The 25091-nt window shown below is 57.4% G+C and overlaps 1 protein-coding gene and 1 long non-coding RNA gene across 3 annotated transcripts; both read right to left on the bottom strand.

Moving 5' to 3' along the window:
- Positions 1-33: 33 nt before the first annotated feature.
- GNA15 (G protein subunit alpha 15) lies at positions 34-21730 on the bottom strand. Of its 2 annotated transcripts, none has more exons than XM_030298354.1 (7): positions 17048-17132; positions 15071-15255; positions 10437-10591; positions 9561-9689; positions 5334-5463; positions 4081-4234; positions 34-1237 (listed from the first exon to the last, which is right to left on the bottom strand). In XM_030298354.1, exons 2-7 carry the CDS (start codon positions 15215-15217, stop codon positions 1011-1013), a joined length of 942 nt encoding a protein of 313 aa, XP_030154214.1. In that variant the 5' UTR covers positions 15218-15255; positions 17048-17132; the 3' UTR covers positions 34-1010. The 2 variants fall into 2 exon arrangements, with proteins under 2 accessions (XP_030154214.1, XP_030154205.1); XM_030298345.1 differs by lacking the exon at positions 17048-17132 and adding an exon at positions 21490-21730 and having other exon boundaries at positions 330-1237.
- LOC115502711 lies at positions 2631-4074 on the bottom strand. Its single transcript, XR_003965161.1, has 2 exons — positions 3256-4074; positions 2631-2848 (listed from the first exon to the last, which is right to left on the bottom strand). It is a non-coding gene; the product is annotated as an uncharacterized LOC115502711 (long non-coding RNA).
- Positions 21731-25091: the final 3361 nt, after the last annotated feature.

Genomic DNA, 25091 nt, shown 5'->3' with positions numbered 1-25091 from the left:
CTCGCAGGCTGGAGCCTTCGTCAGATGATTCCGTGTCTCTGTGCCTCGGTTTCCTCATCGGAAAGCAGAGGTGGGCTGGCTTGTGACCCGCCGGGGCGGGAGACCGCGGTCCCGGGTAAGTGGAGCCCTCGACGTCTGAACCTTCACCTTCATCCGAGGTGGGTGGGGGCCCCTGGAATTTTGGGGTGACAACACAGGGTGGGCTTACACGTCCCACACGTCCACACGATCGCTTCCCTCCTGCCCCGTGGTGCCACCCCGCCTGGGACAGGCGCCCCGAGAAGGGGCTGCGCAGTGATAAACAGGACGACCCTAAGAAACCACAGGTGTCCAGAAGGTCGTTTCTTTAATGTCCTGCGAGGGGCGCCACAGAAGGGGAGGGAATAAATACAGAAGGGATGTTGCGGTGCGCCCGGCCCCCAGCCTGGGAAGCGGGGGGATGCCTGTGGGCCTCAGGTTCCCTCGTCTGTAAACAGGGCAGGACACCCTGTGAGCCTCAGATCGTGAAAGGGACAGCGTTTTCCGGGGCGCTTTTCCAGCCGGGAACAGGAAGTCCCCGCGCTACCCAGGCCTCAGCGGGTCGGTGCCGCTTCCTGTCCGCCAGGGGGCGCCAGAGTCCGGTCCCTCGATGGAAGGCCCACGCCCCCCATCCCGGGGCTGGGGCAGCACCTCCGCGGAGGTCCCGGCCTCTGCCCGGGAGAGATCCTGCATCCTCTGCTCGCCCCACTTTTCCCCCCACCCTGGCATCCCAAGTGGCCCTTGCCCTCCCTTTCCGAGGGGGTAAACTGAGTCAAGGGGGGGGGGGCAAACCCAGGGGCTGTCCCAGTGAGGGGCAGAGACAGGAGGGGGACGACCACCCGCCGCCGTCAACCTCTGACTCACTCACAGCCCTTCGGCCACCTGGACCCGGGGCCGAGCGACAAGCGGCATCTGGGCTCCCTGAGCACCGGTCCGCCCGCAGGTCCCGCCTGCCACGCGCGGGTCTGAGCCCGGGGGCAGCGGGGCCTGGCTCACAGCAGGTTGATCTCGTCCAGGTAGCGGGCCAGGACCGAGTCCCGCACGTCCTTGAAGACCTTGCGGATGTTCTGCGTGTCCGTGGCGCACGTGTAGTGGCTGAAGAGTCGCCGGGAGCGCGGACCCTTCCTGCCCCCGTCGGCGCTGTCCACGCAGCTGGAGTACATTCTAGTGTACATGTCCAGGATGAACTTCTTGGCTGCCTCCACGTCCTGCTTCGGGCCTGGGGGAGGGGGGGGGGGATGGGCAGTCAGGGCACGGGGCTCGTGGGGCAGGAGGGAGCGTCTCCTGGGTCAAGGAGGGGATCTGGAGACCCTGCTCCACGCGTGCACGTCAACGGGGCTGCAGGCGCCCCAGGAACCACGCGCCATGGTGCAGGCCGGCGCCATCTTTGGTTTTTCTGGAGGGTCCCATGACTATCAGGTCCAGCCAATGGGATCATCGAGGATGGACTCAGGTGAGTCACATGACCTGGAATGGACCAATAAGACTTGGCCCTGGGACTTTAGGCAGAACTGTGTTAAAGAAGGAAACCCTCTCACTTGGCTGGGCTTGCAGCTAAGGGGATGGGAGCCTAGAGCTGCAGACAAAGACATTCCTGAGAGGTGCAGAGGGGTAAACCGAGGCCAAGAGAAAGGGAGGGGTGGCCACCCTGGTGAGGCACCTGCCATGCTCAGTCTCCCTCTCTCTCTCTCTCCCCCAAGCACAATGTGGGCAAGGGCTTCTAGAACCCAAGCCCTGGTTCTCCTACTTACTCGTTGGGTTGCCTTATATGTTAGTCCATGTTAGCGCTGTGAGCCTCAGTCTCCCCATTTGTAAAATGGGGATCCTAACAGTCCCAAGCCTCCCAGAGTTGTGAGGATTCAATGCAATCATGTGGAGGGCTCTGTGCTCCATCATCGGAATGTTCTTCTGATTCTTCCAGACAGGCAGGGTACCCGGTGGTTAAGGCTGGTGGCTCCGGATCCACACAGCCTGGGTTCGAATCCTGCCTCTGCCACCCGCTGGCCGTGTGACTTTTGGCAAGTCGTTGCCCCTCTCTGTGCCTCAGTTTCCCCACCTCTATAGCGGTGAGGAGGAAGAGCTCCACTGCACAGGACTTTTTAACGAGGATCAAATGAGTCCCTACGTGAGGGCGCCTCGGGCAATGTTAGATACTTTAGCCGCTGTTATAATCACAAATGCTACTCAGTACAGAACAGGCAAGGACTGACACCCGGAAGTCGGGAGAGTACTGCAGCCCCTTTGGCTGGGAGAAAAAGGTGAGTCATGAGCGTTTCCTTTGACATGAAGGAAAACAGTCCCTCAAAACTATCCACTTTATCCCCCTCCCCCGACTCTCCAGACCACGCTCCCATTCCCAAGGCCGCCCAGCCGGGAAGGGAACAAGGGGCGTCCGCCATGCTGGGACAAGTTGCCATCTGTCTCTCGGGCCCCTAAGTCTTCTGGGGATGATTGGCTGAGATTGGCCTCGTGGGCTGCGAGACCTGACAAGGCCAAGCGTCACGCCCGTGGCGATGTCACCGGGCTTAAGACCTTCATCTGCCACGTTGCTTGTGTACTGGGGCGAACAGTGTTCCCCCAAATCCACGTCCCCCCAGAACCTCAGAATATGACCAAGTCACCTCATTTGGAAATAAGGTCTTTTCAGATGTAATTGGTTAGCTTGAAATGGGGTCACACTGGATTGGGGGGGCCCTACAGCCAATGACTGGCGTCTTTATAAGAAGAGGAACGACACAGAGAGAGAGAGAGGCCATGTGACAACAGAGGCAGGTTGGAGGGATGTATCCATATGTCCAGGGACACCGAGGATTGCAGGTAACGCCAGAAACTAAGAGACACCAGGGACAGATCCACGTCTGTTGTTTTCAGCCTCCTAGTTTGCGGTGCCAGGAGATGAAGCCAGCTTGTCCCCAGGACGGCTGCCATCGCTCCCCCCACCCCTTTACGTGTGTGCCATTCGGCCACCAAGACGGGAGTCTGTTTGTCCCCTTTTGAGTGGGAGCTGGCCTGACTGGCTTGAGCCATAGAATGAGGCGGCTGTGACCATCCGGGACCTCTGAGGCCACCACGTCGGGAGCAGAGGCTTCCCCCCACCCCACCCCCCGGGCTGACGTCTGGCTACCCTGAGACAGCCATGCTGCGTCCTCGCAGTGGCCCTGGGCGGAGAGTGCTAGCCAATACACCCCTTCCCGGGACCCTCCGACACCCCACCTCCCCTCTGCGGGATACACTGACCTGTGCCCGACTCCCCCGTAATCCTCTCTAGGCGGCCAGGCCCTCGCCCCTCCGTCTGCGCTGACGGCTCGCCCCCAAACCCGCTCAGTGAGGTCGTCCTGTCCCGATTCACGCGCAATTGCCGAGACGCTGCACAAACCTGTCAGCTACAAGCGCCGCGGGAAAGAGGGCTGCTGTGTCTGTGAAAACGTTGTGTCCTGGAAGGACTTGTTCAAAGGTCAGGCACCTATTTCCTTGGTGTTCTGCTAACCGAGGGGGCGCCTGTGTGGCTCAGTCGGTTGGGCGACCGACTTCAACTCAGGTCATGATTTTGCAGCTCGTAAGTTCGAGCCCCTCCTCGGGCCCCCCACTTTCAATGTGGAGCCCTCTTCGGATCCTCTGTCTCCCTCTCTCTCTGCCTCTCTCTGCTCTCTCTCTCTCTCTCTCTTAAAAGTAACAAAATATTCTGCTATCTGATTAGACATAGATGCAGTGACTATGAAAGACTCAAAAAAAGAAGTCTCGAAAACCTAGGCAGAGTCTGGAAAAGGTTGACACCTTCCAGGTGTGGCTCATGACAATGAACTCGACAGCAGACCACGTGCAGAGAATCTGTAACACCTGCCTCTTTAGAACCCCTGCTTGAAGCAGGTGCTTGGGGCATGATGGCTGCCACCCTCCCCCCCCCTCCCACAGAGGGGGAAACTGAGGCTCACGGCTTGGGTCTGGAACTCAGGTTTGTCTGATCCCGTTTGAACCTCCAGCTGGGGCAGGGTCTGGACCAGCATCTCTCCTGGGAGCTGCTCGTTGGAGCTGAAGGGCTTAGAAAGTTCTAGAACCACTCACCCTGGAAACTGGGGAAGTAGGTAGCCAAGTGGGAGGTGGAGATCTTCTCCTCTAGGATGTCAGTTTTGTTGAGGAAGAGGATGACGGACGTGCTTTTGAACCAGGGCAGTTCCAGGATAGTGCCGAACAGGGCCAGGCTCTCCTTCATCCGGTTCTGTTCGGGGGGAACAGGCAGACCACGGCTCCAACACGACGGCCGCCTTGGTCCAGACACGAGCCCTCCCCCACGTGGAGAGGGGGCTGCCAGCCTACCGTCCGGGAGCTCAGGGCTCCCCGATTCCTGGCTGGGTCGGAGGGGGCGGCCCACGCTTTTGTGTGGCCCGTACCGCTCCGACTAGTGTCCCCAAGTTGACGCCCCTCTGGAACCGCAGAATGGGACCATATTTGGAAATAGGGTCTTTGAAGATGTAATCAGTTAAGAAGAGGTCCTTCTAGATTGTCGCGTCTGGTGGCAGGTGTCCTTTTAAAGAGGGGACGTTTGGGCCCAGATACGTGGGGAAAAGTCCATGGGACCACAGGAGGCGGAGATGGGCAACGGGTGCACAGAACAAGGGACACCAAGGATGGCCAGTGACCCCCAGAAGCGGAGAGCGCCTGGGACGGTCTCCCCCGCAGGCTCAGGAGGACCGAGCCTGGCCAACGTGCGGATCCGGGGTGTGTGGCCTCGGGCGCTGGGAGAAAAGTCTCCGTGGCTCCGGCCCCCCGGGCTGTGGTACTTTGTTAGGACAGCCCAGCAAACTAGGACACCTCGTGTGGCTGCCTTGGAGCAAACTCTGTGGCAGAACGACCTCAAATTCATTCTGTTTGATTCGGTCTGAAAGTCGGGACGATAGCATCTGACCCCTGGATCCCCAAACTGTCCGTGTGGAACCGTAACCCCTAAAAGCCCCGATGTCGGAAATGGGCCGGGTCTTAATTAGGAGAAGAGCTCACAAAAGAGTGTTGTCCAGCCTTTCGGAATAAAAGCAGGACACTGCCCCTGAGGCAATGACCCATTTTCCCAGGCCAGCTGCCTTGCGCTTCCTGGGGGGGGGGGCTGCGTCCAGGGGCTCCGGTGTCCCTTTGTGTGTGTGTGTGTGTGTGTATCTGTGTCTCGGGGCGCAGCGCTCTGACCGCGGAAGAGTGGGGGGCGGGGCTCAGAGCCACGCCAGACACACCCGGACCCCATCAAGCGCGGCCATGGGCTGTCCTGCTCGGCTGCACGCCTGGAGGCCAGCAGGAGGCGGTGCCCCCGCACCCGCGGTGGACCTCACCTCTTGGTTGTTCTCCTCCAGGCACTGGTCGTACTCGCTGAGCGAGGCCAGGTAGATGAGGGCGATCACGTTCTCAAAGCAGTGGATCCACTTCTTCCGTTCCGACCTCTGGCCCCCGACGTCCACGATCCTGCCAGGAGCCAGCCCGGGTCAGAACTCAGACCCAATCAGGGCCCCGTGACACCGCACCCCACACAGCAGGGACACGTCAAGACCAATATTAATAGCAGCTCCTGGGCCGACGCCCCTTGTGTGTTAATTGCCTTTCAGCCACCCCGCAAGGTGGGTGTTACTATTTTGCCCATTTACACACGAGGAAACTGAGGCACGGGAGGGGGACATTTTGCCGGGCTTCTGCCCTGGGCCGCCTGATGTCTGCCCCCGTATTAGAGGACAGAGGGTCAGACACATCCGGAGTCTGCCCTGGTTCTGGCTGGCTGGGGGGGGGGGGGGGCAACGCGCAGAAGAGCTCCAGAACTCAGTTTCCCCATCTGTGAAATGCAGCCACACGGTTCTGGCTGGACAACGCCATCCCCTCGGTGTGTGGCCCAGGGCGAAAGCCCAGCCTCCACCCCCCCACACACACCACAACAAAGCCTGAGCCCTCCCGCCTTCCTGTTCTCTCTCTAAGAAATGTGGGTCACTGATAACAAGCCCTGCATCATTTCCCCGGGGATGGACGGTTACACAGGCAGCCAACAGGAAATGCCAGAAGTCTCAGAGCAAGAAGGGACTTGCCCCTTTGCATGGACGGGAAGCCAAGGCTAGTGCCTGTGGCTCCTGATCCGACAGACCAACCAACCCCTCTTGTGCCTCTTCAGACCCCCTCCAACCCCAGAGCGGGATAGGGGTGCAGTGGCTACAAGTGGGGCTTAGCGGACTGAGATATATGTGGGGTAGGTTACTTGCCAGCCTCCCATCTCCTAATCGGATCCCTCTGATCCTTTACCCCACTGATTAGCTCTCTCCTCACCTAGGAACACTCTAGGGTTCTCACTTAAAAGTCAGCACCTCAGCCCAGCCTTTCCTGTGACTTCCCCAACCTCTACCTTCATTCCTAAACTTTTACAATCTATCCACCCATCTATCCATCCGTCCGTCCGTCCACCCATCCAACCATTGAACCATCCATTCATCCATCCAACCACCCACACACTCTTCCGTCCATCCATCCATCCATCCATCCAACCATTGAACCATCCATCCATCCAACCACCCACATATCCTTCCATCCATCCATCCATCCAACCACCCACGTACTCTTCTGTCCATCCATCCATCCATCCATCCATCTATCCATCCATCCAACCATTGAACCATCCATCCATCCAACCGCCCACATATTCTTCCGTCCATCCATCCATCCAACCATTGAACCATCCATCCATCCATCCAACCACCCACGTACTCTTCCGTCCATCCATCCATCCATCCATCCATCTATCCATCCATCCAACCATTGAACCAACCATCCATCCAACCACCCACACACTCTTCCGTCCGTCCATCCATCCATCCATCCATCCATCTATCCATCCATCCAACCATTGAACCATCCATCCATCCAACCGTCCACATATTCTTCTGTCCATCCATCCATCCATCCAACCATTGAACCATCCATCCATCCATCCAACCACCCACATACAGTTCCATCCATCCATCCATCCATCCATCCATCTATCCATCCATCCAACCATTGAACCATCTATCCATCCAACCACCCACATACTCTTCCGTCCATCCATCCATCCATCCATCTATCCATCCATCCAACCATTGAACCATCCATCCATCCATCCAACCACCCACATACAGTTCCATCCATCCATCCATCCATCCATCCATCCAACCATTGAACCATCCATCCATCCAACCACCCACACACTCTTCCGTCCGTCCATCCATCCATCCATCCATCCATCTATCCATCCATCCAACCATTGAACCATCTATCCATCCAACCACCCACATACTCTTCCGTCCATCCATCCATCCATCCATCTATCCATCCATCCAACCATTGAACCATCCATCCATCCAACCGCCCACATATTCTTCTGTCCATCCATCCATCCATCCAACCATTGAACCATCCATCCATCCATCCAACCACCCACATACAATTCCATCCATCCATCCATCCATCCATCCATCCATTTATCCATCCATCCAGCCATTGAACCAACCATCCATTCAACCACCCACATATTCTTCCGTCCATCCATCCATCCATCCATCTATCCATCCATCCAACCATTGAACCATCCATCCATCCAACCACCCACATATTCCTCCGTCCATCCATCTATCCAACCATTGAACCATCCATCCATCCATCCAACCACCCACATACTCTTCCGTCCATCCATCCATCCATCCATCTATCCATCCATCCAACCATTGAACCATCCATCCATCCATCCAACCGCCCACATATTCTTCTGTCCATCCATCCATCCAAACACCCACATACAATTCCATCCATCCATCCATCCATCCAGCCATCCAGCCATTGAACCAACCATCCATTCAACCACCCACATATTCTTCCGTCCATCCATCCATCCATCCAACCATTCAACCATCCATCCATCCATCCAACCACCCACATACAATTCCATCCATCCAGCCATCCATCCAGCCATCTATCCATCCATCCAGCCATTGAACCATCCATCCATCCAACCGCCCACATATTCTTCCGTCCATCCATCCATCCAACCATTGAACCATCCATCCATCCATCCAACCACCCACGTACTCTTCCGTCCATCCATCCATCCATCCATCCATCTATCCATCCATCCAACCATTGAACCAACCATCCATCCAACCGCCCACATATTCTTCTGTCCATCCATCCATCCATCCATCCAACCACCCACATACTCTTCCATCCATCCATCCATCCATCCATCCATCCATCTATCCATCCACCCAACCATTGAACCAACCATCCATCCAACCACCCACATACTCTTCCGTCCATCCACCCACCCGTCCACCCACCCTCCACACACCTATACATACATACACTAACCCATCCATCCACTCATTTATCCTTCCATCTTTCCAACTCTCCTCCCACATTCACTAACTTCCACTCTGATCTTGAGCTGATCATCACTAGCAAAGCAGGGGAATCAAACTCGGCCCCTAGCCTTGTGGGGCTCTCCGTCAGGGGAGGAGACTGATGGCAAACAGATAAATTATGAGCCTTCCTGGTGAGGACTATTGCAAAGGCCAGAGGAGCACGTTTGGGGTATCAATTCAGGACAGTGTGAGGCTCAGTATGGGTGAGGTGAGCACAACCCCTTTGTCCAGTCCTCACCCCGCACCCTCCACAGCTCCCTGCCATCAGCCCACAGACACGGAGCTTGTTAAGGTCACTGATGACCCTCTAAATGCCAATCCCAGAAGTCGCTTTTCCCGGTGTACTCTTCCCGACCTCACCTTTAGTCTTCGACGCTGGCCGTCACTCTGCCTGGATCCCTTGCTGCGCTGGCCACTCACGCCTCTGCCTTCCAGCTCAGGCCTGTGTGTGCCTAGCCACCTCCCAGATGCCCCAGATCCCTCAGACTCAACGTGCCCCAAAGGACATCATTGTCTAGTCTAACACCCCCACGCTGCCACCACCACCGTGACCCGACATTTACCCCATCACCCAGATTCTCTGATCCTTGGGCTCATCTGGTCCTGCCCATTCTACGTCGGAAACAATTTTTGCTCCATCCCCTCATTTCCATCCCTGCGACCACTGCCCTGGCCCTTACCAGCGCTTCCTGCCTGGATCATGGCTCCCGCCCACTCCTGAGTCCCCTGACCTCCAGCCTCACCCCATCGGGGGGATCACCCTCTGAGCTTCCCCAGGCCCAAATCGATCCCTCTGGAAAACCGCTGACCACACAGTCTCCGTCTCCTCCTACCCAGCAGCCCTTCGAGTTATCCGACTGAACTCCTATTCAACCTTCAATGCCCCAATACCAATGTCCCCTCCTTCAGGAAGACCTGCCCTCCTGGACCTCTGGTGGCCTCATTCCGGGCTCTTCCAGGTCCCACACCTGACTGCATGGGGACTCCAGGTGTCTAGATCCAGCTCAGCCTCCTTCAGCCTGGACGCCGCTTGAGGACTGGTACTGGGAAACTCCTATTCATCCTTCAGGGCCCCAGTTCCTTTGCCCCCTCCTACAGGAAGCTTTCCCCAGCTCCGGGCCGTGGGCTCACCGCAGGTTGGTCTTCTGCACGGAGAAGCAGTACTCATTGATGCCGGTGGTGGGCATGCGGCTCCGGAGCACGTCCTGTGCCGTGGGGATGTAGTCCTCCTCAGTGATGCGCTCCAGGTGGGACAGGTAGCTGTGGAGTGAGGAGCCCTGAGGCCTAGTCTCGCAGCCTCCCTTTGTTTCTCAGACCCCCCTCCAAAGCCCAGAGACGACCCTGCGGGGGGAGGGGAGCTGCTGGGGAGGGGCCGGACCTCTGGGTCTGCAGGTGGCCCGGGAGCATCACCCTGAGGCTGAGGGAGCACGGGGCGAAGCAGCCTCACCCTCAGAACAGCAGGACTTCAAGGACAGTGTGAACTCAAGACCAGTGTCACCGGGGGAGGGGTGTCACCTTGGGAGAGCTGTCACCCCCAGGAGTGGCACTGTCCCAAGAAAAGTGACGGCCTGGGAACAGGCTGCAGCTGTCAAATCGCCCTCAATGCCCAGCATCGTGCCCAGGGAGTGTCACTGCGTGGTGATGAGCACTGTCCCCCCAGGAACGACGTCACCCCAGGAGCTGTGTCTCCCCAGGAACGACGTCACCCCAGGAGCTGTGTCTCCCCCGGAACGACGTCACCCTAGGAGCTGTGTCCCCCCAGGAACGACGTCACCCCAGGAGCTGTGTCTCCCCAGGAACGACGTCACCCCAGGAGCTGTGTCTCCCCAGGAACGACGTCACCCCAGGAGCTGTGTCCCCCCAGGAACGACGTCACCCGGGAGCAAGACCATCCACAGCACCTCCCGCAGTGGGAGCCAACCAGCCTGGGCCCCTTCTGTCCCGGGACGAGTTCGCCACCGGCTGCATCTGGGCCCCACACCTGCCGCCCCCGAGCCCCGCACTCACTACACGGCCGAGTCCAGCAGGTGAAACTCCCGGCGACGCTCATAACAGGCCCGGATGCCGGCGTCCCTCCACAGCCACTGCATGGCCACGGCGCAGCGCTTCTCAAAAGTGGTCACTTTGTAGGGGTCCTGGCTCATGACCAGACTGGCGTGGTGCTGGGGAGGGAGGGACGGGGCGAGTCAGACATCCCCGCGAGCCACTGTGCCCCTCTGCGACGGAACCCCGCCCCCACGCCGCAGTTCCTAGCCCCCCCCCCCCCCGCCTCTGCTCCTTCCTTCGCGCCCGCCTTTGTCCCCAGATGGAGGGCAGAGGGGCAGCAGAGAAGGCACGTGCAGGGACATCAGTTCTGCATCTTTGACGCTCATGAGGCAAGTCGCTACAGGTGCCCTCACGACAGACAGGTAGCGTGATGAAACAATGCGTGCAGGTCCCGCGGGGAGGTCGAGGCACACGCAGCCGGAGCCGTGCGGTGCTGCCCCTTCCCTGCCTCCACCCGTCGTCCTTTCCTTCCAGCAGGGACAGCGGCTCAGACTTCTGCGTCGGCCTGTGCACGCGTGTGCGTGTGTCCGTGTGGGCACGTGCGTGTGTGCTCGTGGGGGGGTGTGTGTGCCTCTGTGCCTGGGAGTGTGACAACGAGGGCCACCACTCTACCTAACAACGTACTGAGGTCCTCGCCAGGGCCACCCAAGAGGGAAAGGAAACGAAAGGCGTCAGGTTTGGAAAGGAGTATGTCACACGGTGGTTACTCGCCGAGAGCATGACTGCACGTAGAAAGTCCAACACAGTCCAGCGATGAGCTGTCAGAATAAGCTAGTTACCTTGGCGAGATCAACAGACACACATCCGATGTGTGGCTATATATTAACCACTAACTGGTGGACGTTTTCAAGAATTTAAATCCCATTTACAGTAGCAAAAAAAAAAAAAAAAGATATCAAATACCTAGGAATAAATCTAACAACACACGTGAAATCTCTCCACGCTGAAATATACAAACATCACGAAGAAAAAATTTGTTTACTAAATGTTTATTTGTGCGAGCGGGCGCACGTGTGCGAGCGGAGGAGGGGTGGGGGGGGGAGAGATGATCCAAAGTAGGCTCTGCGGGGCACCTGGGTGGCTCAGTCGGTTAAGCGCCCGGCTCTTGATTTCACCTCAGGTCATGATCTCACGGTCTGTGAGTTCGATCCCCGCATCGGGCTCTGTGCTGGCAGCATGGAGCCTGCTTGGGATTCTCTCTCTCCCTCTCTCTCTCTCTCTCTGCCCCTCCCCTGCTCATGCTCTCTAAATAAAGAAAGAAAAAAAGAAAACATTAAAAAACAACAACAACAAAGGGGGCTCTGCACTGTCAGCACAGAGCCCGACGCGGGGCTCGAACTCGTGAACCTTGAGATCGTGACCTGGGTCAAAGTCAGACGTTTAACCGACTGAGCCACCCAGACGTCCCGCTAAGGAAAAAATGTAAAGGATCTAAATAATTGGAAGGCTGTGCTGTGTTCGTGGATTGAAAGACTCAGCATTTTTAAGCTGCCAGTTCTCCCCAAATTAATCCACAGATTCCATGCAATTCTACCAAAATCCCAGAAAGGCGTGTGTGTGCGTAAACACTGACAAGATAATTCTAAACTTAATGTAGAAATGCAAAAGTGCCCGGAGCAGCCGACGCCATTGTGGAGGACAAAGTGGAAGGATTTCCACTCGCAGGCTCCGAGGCTACGTATTAGGATGCTACAGTCACTAACATGAAATGATGTTCGCTCAAAGGCAGAGAAATTGACCAACAGAACAGAACAGCGAGCGTTAACAGATCCAGGCACATCTGAACACCCGATTGATCACAAAGACGAGACTGGTACGGTGGGGAAAATGTCAAGGGGCACTGCCACCATTGAATATCTGCACCAGGAGGATAAAAAAGGAAAGAAACGTGATCACACCCTACACAGAAATCAATTCCAGGTACAAGGTAAATCTAAATCTGAAACAATAAAGCTCCACTTAAAAGACAGCAATAGAGGGGCACCTGGGGGGCTCAGTCGGTTGAGCATCCTACTCTTGGTTTCAGCTCAGGTCGTGATCTCCCGGTTCGTGGGTTCGAGCCCCGTGTCCAGCTCCATGCTGACAGCACAGAGCCTGCTTGGGATTCTCTCTCTCTCTCCCTCTCTCTGCCCCTCCTCTGCTCCCATGAGCGTGCTTTCTCTCTCTCGCTTTCTCAAGAATAAATAAATAAAATTTTAAAAACAAATAAGTAAAAAAAGTTAAAGATAGCGATAGAGAATTTCATCATGACCTTCAGGAGGAAAAACATCTCTTAAGCTGGCTACCAAAAACAAACAAACAAAAAACACAAAAAGCAAAAATCCAACAACACACCAGTAAGCAGAAGACTGACATACTGCACTTCATTAAAATTAGGAGCGATTCATTCGGACACCGTGAAAACAATGAAGATGCAAGGTATGGATGGGGAGAAGATATTTACAAAATACACAACAAAGTGCTCTCCTCCAGAACATACAAAGAATCTGCTATAAATCAGTAAGAAAAAAAAAAGGGCAAAAACAAAGCCAAAAACAAAAATGGGCGAAAGATTTGAACAGTTGTTTCACAAAATGGAATATCCAAATGTTCGACAAACCTGTGAAGAGGTGTGCAGCCTCCTTCTTAATCAGGGAAATGCAAATCAGAACCACAATGAAATACTTCCAAGAACCCACCAGAATGGCTAAAACGAGCCGACAGCATCTAGTGTTGGCAAGGATGAGTGGCAACTGAACTCTTCATGTACTGCTGGCAGGAGTGTGAAATAGTCAAGCGCTTGGAGACGGTCTGGTGTCTCCTCCTAATCTAATCTACTTTATGATCCAAATCTACTTCTACATAGATACCCAACAGAGATGCGTAGGTTTTCATGAAACACATATGATAGAAATGAACAAACCACAACTATGCCCCCAAAGATGGAAGAAGTACAGACATACTGAGCAGTGTCAGAAGCCAGACATGCGAGAACGTTCTGTATAATTCCATGTATGAGAAGTTCAAAAATAGGTAACCCCAATATAGCTCCTGGTTACTCCTGGGGGGGTAGTGATTTGGGGAAGGAGCCTCTGGGGACACGTTCTGCTTCTCATCCTGGGCAGTGATTACACACGTGCACTTACATTGTGATGGCTTCACTGAGCTTGTGAACTGGCTTCTTCACCACGTGTGTTATATCTCAGTTAGAACCGCTATTCTAGGGGCACCTGGGTGGCTCAGTCAGATAAGCATCCGACTTTGGCTCAGGTCACGATCTCACGGTTTGTGAGTTCGAGCCCCGCGTCAGGCTCTGTGCTGACAGTTCAGATTCTGTGTCTCCCGCTATCTGCTCCTCCCCTGCTTGTGCTCTGTCTGTCTCTCTCTCTCTCAAAAATAAATAAATATTTTTTTTAAAAACCCACAAGTGCTGGCGAGGCTGTGGAGAAATTGGAGCCCTCGTGTGCTGTTGGGGGGAATGCAAACAAGTGTGGAGGGTCCTGAAAAAAATTAAAATAGAACTACCCTATGATCCAGCAATTCGACTTCTGAGCGTTTAAGCGAAAGAATTGAAATCAGGATCTTGAAAAGATACTAACATCCCGTGTTCACTGCAGCACGAGTCACAATAGCCAAGGCGCAGAAACAACCTAAATGTCCATCAAGAGAATGTGGTGCATGTGCATACACACACACACACACACACACACACACACACACACACGGCTATTGCTGAGCCTTAAAAAAAGAAGGGGAATCCACAATAGGTAACGACATGAATGAATCTGGGGGACATCACGTTAAGTGAAATAAGCCAGGCACAGAAGGACGAATACTGCATGACCCCACTTGCGTGAGGCTTCTAGAAAAAGCAAACTCATGGACACGGACAGCGGCATGGGGCTGGGGCAGGGAGATCTGGGGATCTGCCACTCGAGGCCGTGACCTTCTAGTTCCTCAGGAGGACCACGTGCGAGAGGCCTGCCGGGAACCGTACTGCACTGTGCTCCCCAGCATTTGTGACGAGGGTGGAGAGCGTGGGAAGTGTTCCCGTGACACGTGCACACGGAGCTGCCCGCCCCGAAGCCGGACTCTGTCGCCGGTCGATGGTATTAACATTGCTACGGCAAAGCGGGTGCTGGTTCGGGACCCCCCCCACCCAGGCCACCCCTGTCATCGCAGGGCCCACAGGACAGCACGAGAGGGGGGCTGATGCCAAGTTGCCTGGAATGCACGGAAACTCCTGGGGTAGAGTTAACAAGACCTGGGGACCCAAGAAACACGGCCCTGTCCCAGGTGTCCAAAGGGACGTGGCCCTGAACGGAGGGTTCTATGAGACACGGCCCAGACCTGCGGTTCTGAGGGGACATAGTCTTGATCTGGAGGGTCCGAGGGGACATGGTCCCACCAGGGTGGGGGCGTCTGAGGGGACGCGGTCCTGCCCCGGAAGTTGTGAGGGGAAGATGCGTTGGGCTTTGGGGTCAGAGGGCACGCATCCTGCCCCGGGGGTCCTAGTGGACACAGCCTGGGCCCGGGGGTCGGAAGGGACGGGTCCCACCCCCAGTGCCACAGGCCCACCGGCACGCGGCCCCGGCCCGAGCCCCCCGCTCGCTCACCCTGCTCTCGGGCCTGCTGAACGGAATCTGCAGCCAGCCCATGGCCTCGATCATGGCCTGCATGGACACGAAGATGTTCTGGTAGATGAGGGGCCGGAAGCCCTTGCGCTCCTCCTCCGAGTAGCCCGCCCCGTGGATGATGCGCATCTGCTTGATGAACGTGCTCTTCCCGCTCTCGCCGGGGCCTGGGGGGGGGGGGACAACAGCAGCTCAGTCCCCCCAACCCCGCTCCGGACAACCCTGGGCGAGCGCCTTCCCCTTGCGTGCCTCAGTTTCCCCTGCTGCCAGAGCCTGCCTGCGAGGGTAAATGAGCACCCCGTAAGAGGCCCCTGGGGGGGGGGGGGGCAGCCAACCAGGGCGCGAGGGGCCAGCCGGCCGGCCGCCTGTGTCCGCGTGCCCAGCAGGTTTTCAGTTTGTACGACAGCTTTCACGGCTCAAATACTTTCTGTCCTTGTGGTTTTGACATTTTTAAACGATTGAAAGGAATTAAAAAAAAAAACAAAAACACGAGTATTTCATCACATGTGGAGCTGGTACGGAATTCCTGTTTCGGCGTCCCTAAATAAAGTTTTATTGGCACACAGTCACGGCCATTTGTGTCCCCACGGCCTCTGGCCGTTTGCTCGCTCGGGCAGCAGAAGCCGGCAGTCCGAGAGGGTCTGGCCCGCGGGGCTGAAAATACTGAGGAACAGCAAAAAGGCTGTTTGGCTGGAGCAGAGTGGGGGGGGGGGGGGGCCAGGTGGTGCGGGGGGGCTGGGGGCCACGCGGAGGACTCGGGCTCTCACCCCAGGGAGGTGGGAGCCCTGGAGGGCTATGGGGAGTGGGGCACCCGACCCAGGTCCTCGAAGGCGTTCTGCGGTGGCCGCTGCAGGGAGGACAGACTGCGGGGGCGAGGGCAGGGGCAGGGCGTCCGGGGTGGAGGTCTAGGTGAGTGACGACGGGGGCTGGACCCGGTGGAAAGAAGACCTTCGAGAGATATTTGGGAGACGGACTGAGAAGGCTTCGCTGATGGACCAGAGCGGGGAGAGGGGTCCTTGCAGGGCCATCTACACGATTCACGGGGCCAAGTGCACGCCGGGGCCCTTCTGAGCCCAGGGCACTGCGGGACAGCCCGGGTCCCGCGCCCAGAAAAGCCAGCCCTGGGCTCGCGACGATAACACTTAGATCTTCGGTAGTCCCGGTCTGGAAGCTCAGAGAGGAAGGCTCGACTCCCTGCTGCCTGAGCCCTGGCGTGTGTGTGTGTGTGTGTGTGTGTGCGCCTCCGTTTTCCCATCTGTAAAATGGTGTGATAGCCAGGCAGGAGGGGTGGGACGGGGAGGCTCCTCCCACAGCTCCCTGCCCCACCCAGCTCCTGGGGGACCCTGGCATGGGGTCCTTCCCGGCACAGGAGGGGGGACTGGAAGGAGGAACAGGAAGCAGCAGGAAAGGAAGGGGTGGAGCCCAGAAAGAGGAAACAGTCGGAGGGAGCAGAGTGGGGGTGGAGGAGGCGGAGAGAAGAGAGGGTGCCCCGCCAGGAGCTCCGTGTCCCCACATATCCGTGGGCAACAAAGGGCAGGCCTGGGGTGACGCCAGGTGTGGTTAAGTCCGCTGGACTCGAGGTCCAAGAACATGAGTTGCTCTGGGGCACCTGGTGGCTCAGTCGGTTAAGCGTCCGAGTCTTGGTTTCAGCTCAGGTCACGATCTCGTGGTTCGTGGGTTCGAGCCCCGCGTCAGGCTCTGCGCTGACATCGCGGAGCCTGCCTGGGACTCTCTCCCTTCCCCGCCCCCTCTCTGCCCCTCCCCTGCTCCCACACTCTCTCTCTCAAAATCAATAAGTCAACTTACAAAAAAAAAAAAAAAAAAAAAGGAGCGAGAGGGAGGGAGATGGAGAAGAGAGGAAATATGGTAAAACAACATTTGCAGAAGAACCGGGCCCGACTTTTCAGTGGGTCTGAAAGCATTTCAAACTGAAAAGTTAACCGAGGGGAAGAGCCTGACATGTGATGCGAGATGCTGAAGGGGAAACTGGAACAGAAAAAGGGCCCCCTCAGAGAACCGGCCACATCCCAGGCCCGAGCGCCGCTCACGGAACGCAGTCGTGAGGTTCCGAGGGAGCTCTCCCACTGTGACAGGTGCACCGGGGTCATACGAGATGTTAACACAGGGGAAGCCGTTTAGTAGACGGGAACTGTTCTGTCTTTGCCACTTTTCCGTACATCTAAAATTATTCCGAAATAAAAAGTCTCCCCCCCAAAAACACCCAAAACACCCCCACGCCCCGGGTCCACAGCCTGAAAGTCTCCAACACGGAGCCGTATGTGTCTGAGGTCGCCTGACAGAAGGACGGCTCTTGGCCCACTCTTCATATGGGGAAACTGAGTCCCAGATCGGCTGATGGGCTTGCCTTGGGCCAACGCAGCCGGTTAAGGGGCCAAGCTGGGACTCGGACCTCGTTCTGTCCAAGTGCAGAGCTCATGGGTTAGCGGTATTAAACCAGAAAGTTCCCCATATCCATAGTCACCGCGAGCTTGATTTAACTCTTGGTGTCTGGGCCAGAATACCCCGTGCCTGTCCTCAGCCAACCCCCCCCCCAAAGAGTCCCACCGGTTTGCTATTTGCAAAAGACACCCGGGAATCAGAGAGGTGGGGTGATTTTCCCGGGGTCCCACAGCGAGCAGAGAAGCAGGGGAGTAAACTCGAGCCCTGGTGGGTCCTTCACTGACAAAATGGGCTCCGGCCAGCCTGCCGAGTATCGGACAATGAACGTCATGTCAATGTCACGCGTCCACAGACACTCGGGAGCTGGACAGGTCCTGCGGGGGCTGCGGGAAGGGGGACTGAGACGAGCGCAGGGGACCACACCCTCTGACCTCCTTCCCGGTAGCCTTTCAACCCTCAGGCCTCGGGTCTCCCCCAGACATGTGGGGACCCATCAAAGGTCACACAGAGCAACGGCTGACTTGCGAGGCACTGATTTTCTTCTCCCCTGTGTCGTTAAAGGAAAAACAAAAAAATCCTGGTCGCCACCCACAGCATGGATTTTGTGACTCATGACTGGGTCACCACCTAAAGTCTGAAAACTCCACTGGGTGGAACCCTCTCTTTGCAGCCCGTGACTGTCCTGAAGCCACGGAGGATTCTGGAACCTCTCCAGCCCCAGGTTCCCGGTCTGCTGCGGGAAAGTCCGCAAATGGGGCTGGGGGCTGCAGGGACAGCTCTTCCCACCTGGTGGGCCAGAGGGGTAGGGCCTCTTCCTCCTGGGGGTGGAGAGGAAGGGGAACCTGGCGGCTGCTTCCACGGCGGAAGGCCGCCCCAGACCTCTGATGCTCCAGAAGACGGGGCCGGGGACATGCTGGAGGGCAGGAGGCTCAGCTTCTAGGTCCAGCTCTGGCTCAGACTGGCCGCCGACCCCAGACCAAGCCCATCACCTCCCTGGGCCTCAGTTTCCCCATCTGCCACTGGGGTGCTGTGGCTTTTCTCTCCAGGGGCACATTCACAGGGAGGTCAAATGCATGGGCTCCGGAACCGGAATTCTACGTTCCGATCCTGGCTGTGTGACCTTGGGCAAATCGCTTCGTCTCTCTGGGCCTCAGTTTCCCACCTGGGGACAGGAGCGGTATCCACCTCAAGCTCTGTGGACAGAGCTGGCTCCTTTAATGGCTTCATTCTGACGTCCCCCCCCCCCCACCATTCTCCAACACGCCAATCGCTTCCTGTCAGGGACAGACTCCCGGCCCCTCAGCCTGCTTCCTCAAAAAGACCAGCCACCTCCAGGAAAAAATAACTTTTGGTTTCAATTCCTGTTTTCAAGAAGGGAGAGAGGTGTGGAAGCAGCCCTTGGGGCTGGGGGGTAGGGGGGCGGTCAAAACCACAGTCCACAGCGTGGTCCACAGGGCCACCATCAGCGCTTGGGAACATGAACAACCTCCCTGCCCCCACCGCACACCAGCAGAAGGGGCTTCCTGGTGTGGGGAGGGCTGGGCAGTGGTCAGCGTGGCGTGGCACCAGGGACCTTCCCAGCTCTGGAAGATGCGACGCAGCTCCAGGGGAAGTCGCCCCAGAGACAGGATTCCTTCATTCGCTTATTCATTCATAAAGTATGCTCTGGGCATCTGTTCTCTGTCAGGTTCCCTATGCCCCCTGGGCCGGATGCTGGGGACAGAGGCACGAACAAGAAAGACACGGTCCCCACCTCCGTGTAACTGGAGAGACAGACAGGAAAGAACAAGTTAAACAAATCTACAGAACGTCAGTACGTGCCCTGAAGAAAGGAGGAAGGAGAAGGATGGGCCGCCTTTGTGGTCAGGGAATCCAGGAAGACTTCTCTGCGGAGGTGACACACGAGTTGTGTTGCCTTGAGTGACAGCACCGGCCGCACGGAGGCGTGGGTGATGCCGAGAGCCACCGGCAGGGAGAACAGCAAGTGGAAAGGCCCTGAGGTTCGGATACATAAACTCGAGGTGTGCAGGGAAAGATCGCCAGCATCGGTAAACCTCCGTGCCGGGTGGATCGAGAGGAAGCGAGCAGACAAACAGAATGAAAGATGGACGCTTCACATGTCCCTCGGGACGAGGGAATGGGGCACACGATTGATTCCCATACCTTCGACGGCTTCGAAGAAAAGGGACAAGTTCTTTGACAGACGTCGATAACCAAAACTGACGCAAGAAAAAACAGATAGCCTAAGTAGCCCTAATAATAATATTATTAAAAGGGGATCAATACTACATCATATATCATACATCCTCTTCCTGTAATAGCCTACCTAGTCTGATGTCAAATAGAGATAGCAATTACAGTAATTACAGTAATTAAATTCTTTAATTAAAAAAAATATATTTTATTTGTTTTTGAGAGACAGCATGCAAGCAGGGGAGGGGCAGAGAGAGAGGGGGACAGAGGATCCAAAGCGGGCCCTACACTGACAGCCGAGAGCCCGACGTGGGGCTTGAACTCGTGAACCACGAGATCGTGACCTGAGCTGAAGTCAGACGCTCAACTGACTGAGCCACCCAGGCGCCCCAAGTAATTTAATTCTTTTTTTTTTTTAATTTTTTAATGTTTACTTATTTTTTGAGAGACAGGGAGAGACAGAGCGTGAGCAGGGGAGGGGCAGAGAGAGAGGGAGGCACAGAATCCGAAGCAGGCTCCGGGCTCCGAGCGGGTCAGCACGGGGCCTGACGCCGAAGCTGGACGCTTAACCGACGGAGCCACCCAGGCGTCCCAAGTAATTAAATTTTTAATTAAAACCTTCCAGGCTCAGATAGCCTCACTGACGACTTTACCGAAGCTTCAGGAAAATGAAATAATTGAAAAAAGCAGAGAAGGCAAGGGCCTGTGGCAAAGGATCGCAGGAGGAAGTTGCAGGAGTTGGGGTCTGAGGGGCCAGCCACGGGGCCATCGGCTGGACTTGAGACCGTCCCCATGCCAGGTTCCTTGGAAAACTAAATGGGGGGGGGGGATGTCTTTTCCATAAAAGACTAGAGTCAGAAGGGCCCTAATTAAGGTGCAATCTTGGGGGCCCCAGGCTTCTACACCCTCCTCTCCACTCCCCAGGGCCCCCCCACCTCGGAGCCAGGGAAGAGTGAGGCCGCCATACGGATGGCCGGCCTCCTGGCCCAGGGCAGGCAGATGTGACTTCTGGACACCCGAGACCTTCCCTGGTGTCCCCCCCCCCCCACCCCAGGGCTCAGGATGTCCCGGGAGCCCCTCTCAGGCTGGCACCTGGAGGGGAGGCCCGCAGGGCCCCAGGGGTGGAGGGAGTGGACACGCGTTGGGGACAAGACTCTGCGCTTTGGGAGGCCACAATCTTGGAGCCTTACAACCTGCCGCCCCCGTCACTCTTCCCTTCCACCCTGGTTTATTTTCCTCCTCACTCTTCTTGCCGCCGGAAATTCTCTCTCTGCTTATTGGCTTCTGGGCCGTCTGCCTCCCTGTCGGCAAGATGAGGTCCCCGGAGGCAGGGACATGGCCCATCTCCCTGGCTGCGGCGCCCGCCCGGAGAGTTACTCGATACTTCTCGAATGAATGAATCCGTGAGCCCGTGGGTCACAGCCCGCGGGCAATGCCCGGGCCCAGGGACTCCGCGGCGAGCTCGCCAGAGCAGGCGGGGGCCAGGCCCTCCCCGGCCGGCCGGCGTGGGGCAGACAGACAGGGGGCAGGGCCCCCGGCGGACGACGGGGAGGCCCCGGGGCGGGCCGCACGCCTGGGCTCATCGCCCCCTTCCCCTGACGCCAGGGCAGAGGCCGGCAGGGCCCGCGGGGCCTGCCCCCCCCCACCCCCCCCCTGCACAAGCCCCTCCCGGCCGCCCGCTGCCCACACCTCGGGGCGAGGACCTGGTCTCTCTGGGCCTTAGACTTCTCGCCCCCAAGTGGGTCAGGCTCTCCCGGCCCCGTGGGGTCCCCGGCGGCGTCCCGTGCGCGCCCCACCCGCCCGCTCACCCAGAAGCAGCAGCTTCAGCTCCCCGCGGTCCCTCTTCTTCTGCTCCAGCAGGATCCTGTTGATGTCCTGGTCGATCCGGGCCGCCGCCTTCTCATCCTCGGTCAGGCAGCAGGGGCAGCAGCACCAGGTCAGCGAGCGGGCCATGGTGGGGGCCTCAGCGGGCACCGGGCGGCATGGCCCCGCCCCGGGGAGGGCTCCCCGCCCGGACGGCCGTCGGGCGTACCGGGGCCGCGCAGCCTTGTTGGGGGGTCACCCGCGGGGACGCCGACTCCCCGGCCGGCCTCGAGCGCCCGGCGCCCGGCTCGGCGAGGCCTGGGTGTCCGGCGGGCGGCTGGGGGCGGGAGGAGGCGCCCAGGAAGGCGCGGAGGCTCAGGGCTCCCCGCCCATCTCCAGACCCGGCCTGCCCTGCCAAACTGGTTGAGGGCGGGTGCCCCCCCCCGGGGGAGGGCGGGGTGCCGGGAGGAAGGGCCCAACCACAGGGTGCAGTGAGCGTCCCCGCAGCGCCCCACCGGGCCCTCCTTCCTCATTCTGGAGAACGGGCGGACTCCATCCTCCCGGGGCCTCTGACGCCGCCTCCAGGCGGGCCCCAGGCGCACCCCTTCTTCCCCTCCGCGGAGCGGAGCCGGTGAGGGGAGGTCGAGAGGTCGTGGCAAGGCCAATAAGGATCTTCTCCAGAAACGGGCGGAAGCCAGGGGGCTCCCGTGGAGGGGCCGTCTCAGGTGCACGTCGCCCCGACTTCCCGTGATCCCCAATGGGCAGATGCAAAACTGAGGCACAGGGCCAGGAAGTGAGTTGCCCGGGCGCCGGGCGGAAGAACAAGACAGGGCCCGGAGTCTGCTGTCGCCCACAGGGCCCCAGGCTCTCAACGCCGACCAGGCGGCTTCCTTCTTCCTGCGGACGAGGACTGAGTGCCCACTGTGTGCCAGGGACAGTGCCGAGCACAGCAGGGCGCAAAGTGACAACGCTAAGCCTAACATTCTAGATGGAGACGCAGATAAGGAAATACCTGTTTAACATTCAAGGCTGTTGGATGACGGTACATTCCGAGCGCAAAAGAGAGCAGAGCAGGGGGTAGGGCACGCTGGGTGCTTGGGTTGGGGCTTTAAATAGGGGTCAAGGAAGGTCACCAGGAGGGGGGGTCGGACAGGCAGCCTAGCCACAGGGGGACCTTGAGGGTCGAACGTGCGGTTCAGGGACTTTCCCGACAAGGCCATGGGGCCACCTGCCCCTGCCCCCTGGGCCCCCGGGACCCTAGAAATAGGACGGTGACACATGGCTGCTTTCTGGATGGGCACTCACAGCCAAAGGGGACGTCTTGGGTTGTCTCCAATCCAGCAGATCTTTGCCCTGTTTGGCGGTAGAAACCCCGCTTTGAGAGGTTCTAGAAGGCTCTAGAAAGTTCTGGAAAACCCCTCCCGCTGGAGATACACATAATTCGGGACACCTCTCGGATGGCACCAGCAAGGCTCAGAGAGGGTGAGTGATGTGCCTGGGGTCACACGGCAGCAACCGTCAGCCCTCCCCCATGGCAAGACCGGCAAGACCCGCAAGACCCGTGTGGTTTTCTTTGCTGTTGATTCATAACGAACAGCAGATGGGAAGTTGGATAAGGGCCCCCGTTGGGTCACTGGGGCTGGCAGGCGCTGCCCCGCTCACCACCCCACCCCCACCCACAACCGGATGGCTGTGAGGAGAGGTGCTCCCCAAAGCCGGAGGCCTAAGTGACTTTCCACCCTCCGGGCAGATGAAAAGCAGAAATAGGTCTGAGCCGCGCAGAGCCGGGGAACAGCAGAACAGAAATAACCAGCTTGGCAAAAACCCGGAGGCCAGGCTGAGTCACAGACCCGGGTCCAGATGCGGGCACCAGGCCCAGGACCCTGAGGGTCACCAGGCCCCCAGCACGCCACGACGGGACTCAGGTGTCATGGGGTCTAGCTTAATGTCTTCTGTGGCTCTCGCTCACTGGCCTCGGAACAAACGGCCGGGGTCCTCGATCCCCCCCCAGGGGCCCGGCCTCCGTGAGTTTCTCCGGCTTCAAAATAAATCTCCTTTTCAGTTCCCTTAACTTCTCCCCTCCCCCCACCCCGTGCCAGGCGCCAGCGGGAATCTGTCACGTTTTAGTTCATTCGGGAATAGCAGGGCGGGCTCTTGCATATTTTTAAGACACACACGCACACACACACACACACACACACACACACCGCATAAAGCATGAATATATAAGCCAATAAATTCTTGTGAAACTTGCATCCACTTGATCTGAACCCAGGTGAAGACTGAAGATGTCACCAGCCCCAGGAAGTGCCCAACGGTCCCCAATGCTCTCGCTCCTACGGTGTCTCTATGTTTGGGGAGTAATTTTTGGTACTAAGATTTATCTCTTTCTTTCTTTCTTTCTTTCTTTCTTTCTTTCTTTCTTTCTTTTTCTCTCTTTTGAAGAGAGAAAGGGCACAAGTGAGCGAGGGGCAGAGAGAGAGAGGGAGAGAGAGAGAGAAAATTCCACACAGGCTCTGCATTGTCAATGCAGAGCCCAGAGCGGGGCTCGAACTCCTGAACAGTGAGATCATGACCTGAGCCAAAGTCGGATGCTTAACTGCATTGAGCCACCCAGGCGCCCCCAGACTTATCTTGGTTTTCATTCTGAAATGTACGTGGCGTCGTGTTCACTTTCTCTGGTGTGCGGTTCTGGGATTTTGACAAAGGCACACAGCCATGTAAATTATCACCCGAACAGAGGACGGAATGTGCTCCCACCACCTAGAAATACTCCCTCCAGGGACTCCTTCGTCGTCAGACCCTCGCCTCGTCCCCAGTCCCCGGAAACCACTGATCTTTGTTGCTATGATTTCTAAAGTACTTTTCTGGAGGTCGCACAAATGAATGCTGTATTAGGTAGCTTTTCAGACTGGTTTCTTTCACGGAGCATTTGAGATCCGTCCTCTGCAAGCTGGGGGTGCACCGGGGACCTGTTCCTTCCAGCTGCTGAGCGGTTGTGGGGCCCCACACGGCAGTGCTCACCCACAGAACACACGGGGGTTGTTTCTAGGGTGCAGTGATCACGAACAGTGCTGCCGCACACGCACGTGTTCGGGGTTCGGACGAACATCCGTGTTCATTTCTCGGGGAGAAATTTCTCGCAGGGGGATCTCCGGGCCAGGGTAATTGTTTGGCTTCGTGAGGAACTGCGATCGGTTTCCCAAGTGGCCACCCCAGTCTGCATCCCCCCCCCACGCCACCCCCCCCCCCCCCGCAGCGATGAATGAGGTCCAATTGCTCCGTATCGTCTCCAGCACTTAGCATTGTCTGTATTTTTAGTATTAGCCATTTTCAGACGTGTGTGTCTCCTTATGGATTTCATCTGTGTCTCCCTGAGGGACCAGTGGCATTGAACGCTCTCGCGTGTGTGCACGCGACATCCGTGTGTGCTTCTTGGTGAAGCGGCCTTCCTTTCGGTGCCTTGTTTTCTTATGACCGTGTTTTGAATATTCGTCGGGCAGGCTGGGCGCAAGTCCTTTATCGCGCGGGTGGTTTGCAAATGCTTTTCCCCCCAGCCCGTAGGTCGGGTTTCCGTCCCCTTAATTGTGTCTTCCCTAGAGCAGAA

Source organism: Lynx canadensis, chromosome A2 (genome assembly GCF_007474595.2).
Source record: "Lynx canadensis isolate LIC74 chromosome A2, mLynCan4.pri.v2, whole genome shotgun sequence".
NCBI lineage: Eukaryota > Metazoa > Chordata > Mammalia > Carnivora > Felidae > Lynx > Lynx canadensis.
Note: the sequence above shows the minus strand (reverse complement) of the source record. Positions and strands in the feature narration are given on the sequence as shown.